Source organism: Scylla paramamosain, chromosome 12 (assembly GCF_035594125.1).
Source record: "Scylla paramamosain isolate STU-SP2022 chromosome 12, ASM3559412v1, whole genome shotgun sequence".
Taxonomy (NCBI): Eukaryota; Metazoa; Arthropoda; class Malacostraca; order Decapoda; family Portunidae; genus Scylla; species Scylla paramamosain.
Window position 1 is genome coordinate 18,387,948 of NC_087162.1, and position 7,500 is coordinate 18,395,447.

General features: G+C 37.9%; 1 protein-coding gene across 4 annotated transcripts in view; it reads left to right on the forward strand.

The window, feature by feature from the left end:
* Positions 1 to 7,500, forward strand: part of LOC135105805 (uncharacterized) — a 105,453-nt gene that overhangs the window by 54,708 nt on the left and 43,245 nt on the right. For 2 of the 4 annotated variants that reach the window (XM_064014349.1, XM_064014350.1), the window contains one exon: positions 1,809 to 2,590. The exons of 1 other annotated variant lie outside the window; for it this stretch is intronic. In XM_064014349.1, the coding sequence (XP_063870419.1) occupies positions 2,428 to 2,590 (163 nt within the window). In that variant the 5' untranslated portion in view covers positions 1,809 to 2,427. Of the gene's footprint in view, positions 1 to 1,792; positions 2,591 to 7,500 lie in introns of those variants that run through there. One more of the 4 variants, XM_064014351.1, reaches the window with a different exon arrangement.

A 7,500-nucleotide genomic window follows, 5' to 3' on the forward strand; every position in this document is an offset into this window, starting at 1 on the left:
AAAAAAAAAAATAGGTCCTGATGAAAGAATGGTTAGTACAGAATGAGTAATAGGGAAAGGAAGGACAGAGAAAAGGATGCAATAATAAAGGGGGAAAACTGATTGTTGGTTGGTACGAAAAAGGACAATTAAAGAGGAAGATAGGTCAAAAGGTGAACTCGAGGGAAAAATTAGGTTAAGGTGAAAGAGGAAGAGTAAAGGAGAACAAATGGACATAAATGAGATTAGGTAGGAAGAAAACGACTTAAGCGAAAGAAGAAGAGTACGGGAGAAGAGGGAGGAGGGGAGAGGGAAGGAGAAGGAAGAGTACGGGAGGAGAACAATAGGTGGGTAGGAAGAGTAGAGAGAGAGAGAGAGAGAGAGAGAGAACAATGGACGGGACAATAAAAGAGAAACTGAAGCATTAATTCGCAACCTATCCTGTGTCATTATCCCCTCAGGTTGACATGTTGCGCTTCAAGTATTCCCCTCATTACAAACAATGCATAGGTCGGCATAAAACCAGAAAATAAAAACAGAAAAACATCCCTATAATGAAGGTTTTGCACATAATTAACTTTCTACTTTTATGTTGTCCATCTCGTTAAAGCAAGAGTTGACTGGTACCTTCACTCTTTCATCCCTCTCACTGGTAAACTCTGTAACTCGTTGTCTGTGTCTGTTTTTCCTCCCTCCTATGACTTGAAGTGTTTTAAGTGAGAAGAATTACGACATTTCCGAAACTAATATGACCTCTGTTTTGGAAATCTCTCTCTCTCTCTCTCTCTCTCTCTCTCTCTCTCTCTCTCTCTCTCTCTCTCTCTCTCTCTCTCTCTCTCTCTCTCTCTCTCTCTCTCTCTCTGTGAAGGTGCAAATAAACGTGTTTTTTTATTTTTTATTTACGGATTTATTTATTCATGTATTTATCTACCAGTATTTAGCTGTTTATTTGCTTGTTTGTTTGTCTATTTATTGACTGATTGATTCTAAAGTTTTTGTCTAACCTCCATCACGTACAAAGATGAAACAAAACAAATAAATAAAAATAACGTACACAGTCTGTTTTTATTAAGGATGATCAGACAAAACTACCAAAAACACCATCATTGCGAACATAGAACGTAAGAAGATGAGGAGGTTGCAAAAGCCCAATCGACACACACACAAGGCAGCTGGTTCATTTACCGAGTCAAGTTCATACAGCCAGTATATTTATTCCGGGGACTCTTGATGAATGTTGCTCTGAAGTCGAAAGCCAACAGAATTTCCATCAGAACATGCTAACGACGTGTAGTGTAGAGTATGTGTGTGTGTGTGTGTGTGTGTGTGTGTGTGTGTGTGTGTGTGTGTGTGTGTGTGTGTGTCGTGTTTCTCCCGTTCTTGTTGTTCTATTGTATCTCCTTTTTCTTTTATGCTACATCTCTTTTTTTTTTTTTTTTTTATCACGGCATATGAAAGAATTACTATTAACTTGATTCATGCTATAAATAATTTTCTTTTTCTTTTTTTTTCTTTTTTGTGTGCGTGTGTGTGTGTGTGCGTGGGGGGCGGGAAGTTAAGCGGATTTTTTGCCAACATTTCTTTGTTTCTTTTGTGTATTTTGCTTGACATGTGAAAAGATTAAATGAAAATTATGTTAATCTTCTTTTTCTTCTTGTTCTTGTTCTTGTTCTTGTTCTTGTTCTTCCTCGTCTTGTTCTTGTTCTTCTTGTTCTTGTTCTTGTTCTTCTTCACCTTCTCCTCTTCCTTTTTCTTCCTCTTCACCGTGGTAAATTTACGTCTAGTTGAGAATTACTGGACTAAATATATGAAAATTACCATTCTTAAAGGCGAAAGAGAGCGAGTAAAGAGAAGAGGCAAAGGTGAACACGAAAGAAAAAAAATCAGGTTATCCCAAAGAGGAAAAGTAGTGAAAAGCAAAACGCGAACTTTTGCAGTCTGGAAAAGGAATGAAAATGAAAAGAAATTAATGAAGATGAGATGAAAGAGGAAAAGGAAAGTGGAAGAGAACAACGTTAAGTGAACTCGAAAGGAAAAGTGGAGTAAAAAGAAAGAACTCAAGTAAAGATATAAACATCAGATTTATCCTATCAAAAAAGAGAAAAAGAGAGGAGGGAAAAACGAAACATGATGAACGAAGAGGAATTTAAGGAAACAAAGGAATAAAAGGCAAAGAGAATACACAGTTATACGGAAACAAAAAGAAAGAAAATATCAAAGCTATTCATTAGTTTAACCACCAAAAAATGAAGGCAATATGAAAGTGGAGCAGCATAATGACAACGAGAAAGTGACAGTAAAAGGAGAAGAACAGTAATTGATGTTAATTAGAAGGAAGGAAAGACTGAAAAAGGAAACTGAAAACCTGAGTGAGAGAGAAGGTGCTAAGAGGAGGAAAAAGAGGAGGAGGAGGAGGAGCGAAAGAGGAGGAGGAGAAGGAGGAGAGCCATGCCCAGGAGTTTCTTAGACCGTCATCTCCATCGGCGCCTCCATCACGACTCCTCCACCACCACCACCACCTCCACCACCACCACCGCCACCACCAACACCACCGCCTCCTCCAACAGTACCTCTTCCTTCACCACCTCCTCCTCCGCCAGTCTGAGAAAAGGTGAGCCAGTGTCTGCGTCCCAATGAAAGAGAGAGAGAGAGAGAGAGAGAGAGAGAGAGAGAGAGAGAGAGAGAGAGAGAGAGAGAGAGAGAGAGAGAGAGAGCACCAAAACAAAAGGCACGATGGGTCATGCTTTCAACGATTCCCCACATCGATCCTCTCTCTCTCTCTCTCTCTCTCTCTCTCTCTCTCTCTCTCTCTCTCTCTCTCTCTCTCTCTCTCTCTCATTTAACTGTTTCCCTTCACCTGTCCACCACACTATCTCTCTCTCTCTCTCTCTCTCTCTCTCTCTCTCTCTCTCTCTCTCTCTCTCTCTCTCTCTCTCTCTCTCTCTCTCTCTCTCTCTCTCTCTCGGTCAGGAGGTCAGCATGGTTCCCTTTAAGTGGTTCCACCTCAGGTTCTTTCAGTGCAATTCCTCTCTCTCTCTCTCTCTCTCTCTCTCTCTCTCTCTCTCTCTCTCTCTCTCTCTCTGGTTTGTGTTGGTGATGAAAATTTTTCGCTCAATAACAACAATAATACCAACAACAACAAAAGCAACAATAATAATAATAATAATAATAAAACAACATCATCATCAACAACATCATCAACAACAGCAACAACAACAACAAACACTGGCTTCCCACGCACACGGGTAAACAAGAAACGAGCGCTCCGTCTCCCACTCCTTCCCTCCCTCCCTCCCTCCCTTGGACGCTTCCCGTAATATTGTTTTGCTGATGGCCACTCACAGGGCATAATTTCAAGGGGCCCTCTTTGTTGACAGCCATTCACTGCGTATTGCGTTAGTTGTGTGTGTGTGTGTGTGTGTGTGTGTGTGTGTGTGTGTGTGTGTGTGTAATTAACCGTGTTTTCGAGGATTGCGTGCTGGATTAGCGATCGTGTGCTACTCTGTATTCTTCCTGGTAGAACGTAGAAGCGTAGTAATTGTTATGTATTCTGAAACGTTTCGGTGTCTTCCCTCAACTGCTTTCAATGGGCTTTATAGGAAGTTATTATTAGGGTCTTCAAAAGGTGTTTTTATTGTTCTAGGGAAGTTTTACAAGTGATTCTGCATTGCCCATAGGAAAAAATGTGCTTTGAATGTTATCAAGGTCTTCAAAGGTATTTTCGTCACTCTAGGGAAGGTTTTATTAAGAATTCTTCACTAACAGTAGGGAAATATACTTTAAACAGGCTCTGCAGAAAATTATCTACGCCTCCAGAGGTGCTTTTATGATTTTAGAAGTGTAAGAAAGGATTCTGCACCACCACTGGGAAAATACGAGTACACTTTGAACAGGATGTAGTGGAAGTTACTGGGGCCTTGCAAGGTGTTTTTGTGATTCCAGTAAAAGTTTTACAAAGCATTCTGCGCCATCTGTTGGAAAAATGTACTTTTAACAGACTCTAATAGAAGTTATTAGAATATTCAAGAGTGTTTTCATGATTCTAAGGAAATTTTTACCAAGTACAAGTATTCAGCTCTGTCAATAGGAAAAACAACCCATGAGAACCCGACTGATCATATCTGCGACCTCTGAAGTTAGTCCTTATGGGAGCCCAAGGTGTTTGAAATATGCATGCCCTAGTCTCTAGGTAAACCTGAGACCTTTCACACGCCAGGCACCTCATCCTCTTACGTAGGAAGAACAGTAGCTGCTCGTATATCAGTGAAAACATCTGAAACCTGACCTGGGTGCGAATATAAGTGACAAGCGAAAACCTTAACACTGCACTAACAAGCTGAGAGAGAGAGAGAGAGAGAGAGAGAGAGAGAGAGAGAGAGAGAGAGAGAGAGAGAGAGAGAGAGAGAGAGAGAGAGAGAGAGAGAGAATTGCAGGTTCCAGGGCAAGTTAGCGTTGTCCTATTTCCACAATTATCTTTTTTTTTTTTTATCCGCCTCGTCGTGAAGTCCCTGGTGTTCTTTGCACGCACCACTGCAGCAGTTTCTGAATGTTTTAACTTGTTTCATGTGTATTTTTGTGTTTTCTTTATTTTTAGCTGGATATTTTTTTTTTTTTTCCGTTTTAGCATTATGCGTTTTTTTTTCTTTTTTCATTTTTCTTTTCTTTTTCCTTATTTTTCTTTCTTTTCTTTTCGTTTTTTTCTGTTCCTTTTTCCTTTTTTTCTATTTTCTTCTTTGTGTTTATCTTTCTTCTTACTATCCATCTACGTATCTATCCATCTATCTATCTTTCTTTCTTTCTTTTCTTTGCTTCATTCTTTCTTTTTCCTTTCTTTCTATCTACCTACTTATCTATCTCTATCTATCTATTTATCTCTATATCTTTCTTCCCATCCATCTATCTCTATTTTTCCATCTATCTCTTTTTTTTTCCTTCTTTCTTCTTTCTTTTTCTTTTTGTTGCTCAAGATTACAGGCCCCTCCTTCATTCCTTGTCACAAAATGCTCCCTGTCTACATTTTCTAATCTTTTAATTTTTTAACAGTCAGCATAATCCATTCTTTTCTCTTCTTTTTTTTATCCCTCTCTTTTCTTTTACTTAATCTTTTAATTTGTTTTCTTATATAATCCTCTTTTTTCTTTTTTTATATAACTCCAACTCTTTTATTCTTCTGTTATATATTTTCCTTTTTCTTTCTCAGCATCCCTTTTTCTTTTTTCCTTAATACAATTTACTCTTTTCTCTTTTTTCCTAATATAATTATCTTTTTTTGTCTTTTAATATAATGTTCTCTCTTTTTTTCTTCTCTTTCTTACAATCTCATTTTCTTTCCTTCCTCGATATAACCTCATCTTTCTATTATAATCCCGTCTTTCTTGTTATCTAACTTTCCTTTCCTTCGTAATGTAATTTCTCCTTTTTCTGTCTTTCTTAAAATGTCTCCTCTGTTTTTCTTTTCTTAATTATAGTCTCTTCTTTCCTCCTCCTTCTTGATATGTTTTTTTTTCCTTTTCCTTCTTCAGTAACAGATCATTCTTTCTCGTACCCTCTCTTTCTCCCATCCGTTGTCTTCAGTCTTAGTTTGTCCAGTCTTTCCTCACACGACAATTGTGTTAGGTTTGCTGCTGATTTGTTTTGCTGCTCCTGGTGTCCTCTCCAATTGTTGTCTCGTGTGTGTGTGTGTGTGTGTGTGTGTGTGTGTGTGTGTGTGTGTGTGTGTGTGTGTGTGTGTGTGTGTGTGTGTCAAAAGCAGACAACGCAATTTTTTCAAGAAAATATGGTTCGACAGAGGCAGTATGGAAGATGATCCATTAAAGTTTGTGATGAACTTAGCAACGAGCACGGGATATAGTGGTAGATCGTATGTATTAGGGATGCTGCAGGAATATGTTGATGACATACAATTAGGGAAGGATCAAGTGAGGGATGACATTATGGCCTCGCAGTCATCCGGAAATTAACAATGGCTTGTCCGTGCACAGTATATATGTTTCAAAGCATACTATTAGTGTACATGAGCGAGTGTGCTTCACACGGTTCCGCATTTCTGCCCATTCCCTGGCGGTGGAAGTTGGTAGATGGAGCAGGAGGGGTCGAGGACGGCTACCGCTGGAGGAGCGGCTGTGCGAATACGGGCACACAGACAGAACTTCATGCAACTAAGCAGTGCGTCTTGACTCAGCATATCAGAGATAATTTCACTTCTCTTAGAGAAATACTAGATGATCTGTTTACTGACAGCGAATCTTGTCATATCGTTTATTTGATTCTGTCGATATATGCTCGTTAATTAAGCAAAACCGTTAAATTAAAAGAGTTTCCTCTGAAAGTGTAAAGATACTTTGGAGTTTGTATATGGAAATTTGTACTATACAGTTTTATTTTCTTTAACAGAAGTTGAAGTTCTACTGTATTAAATTTTGTCTTTACTTTTGTTGTTTTGTACATAGTTTTATATTAATTTCCTCACTTAAATATTTAGTGGGTTTGTTTTTACCTGTTGTTCAGAGTTCTTTTAACTTTATTGTTTTATCGTTACACTTGATTTTTAGAATTAGTCTGATATGCATTTTCTCGTTTAAGTTTTATTTAATGAGTTACTGTGGTTTTACTTCAGTTACGAAAAAGATCATTTAATTGAGTTGTGTTGTTTCATCATTTTTTATTTTGTTAGGTTACCATGATTTTACTTAAATTGCTTAATGGATTCAGTGTGCTGGAGTGTTTTAATTAGCTTCTATGTTATGCTATGATGTTTGCAATAGAGATTAGATTTAAAGAATTTACGGGATATTATTATATTTGTGTTGGACCAACGTTCATTTTGTTTCTATTATAAAGATTACTATACATTTTATGTTGTCAATAGTAAACTAAAACTGTGTGTGTGTGTGTGTGTGTGTGTGTGTGTGTGTGTGTGTGTGTGTGTGTGTGTGTGTGTGTTATTTATTGACCAAATTCCTGTTACATCTTCAAGCCTTGATCTTATCACGAACACTGTCAGTTCCCTCAGCATATCCTCGTTCACGCAGCAGAGTAGCCATCCTGCGCCACACTCATGTTTATCAGCAATCTGTGCCTCAAATGTTTTTATGTAAATTATTTAATGATAGGGCGTCTTTTATATAAAATTGTTTAATGACAGGGTGTCTTGTATGTACCTTCACTCATTTTCTTTTTCCTTTCTTCCTTCGCCTTGTCAGTTTCCTCATTACTAGTCATATTTTTGTGTGGGTCTCATTTTTCTGTCTCACATCTCAACCCTTTGACGTCAATGGCTTCTCAGCTTCATAAAATGGTTTCCGTAAGACTAGTAATAAAATGGTTTTCATAAGTCTTGAATTTAATTTTAAAAGTAAAAGTGCAGTCGAATATTGAATAAAGATTTCCAGTGCATTTAGTTCAAGTCTTCATGAGGAGAATTACCTCTTAACCCAAATGAAATAGCATGTCTCATCAGCAGTCACAGAATCAAGAGCATAACTTTCCTTAACATTTGAATCTGTTTCCATTCCTGGCTAC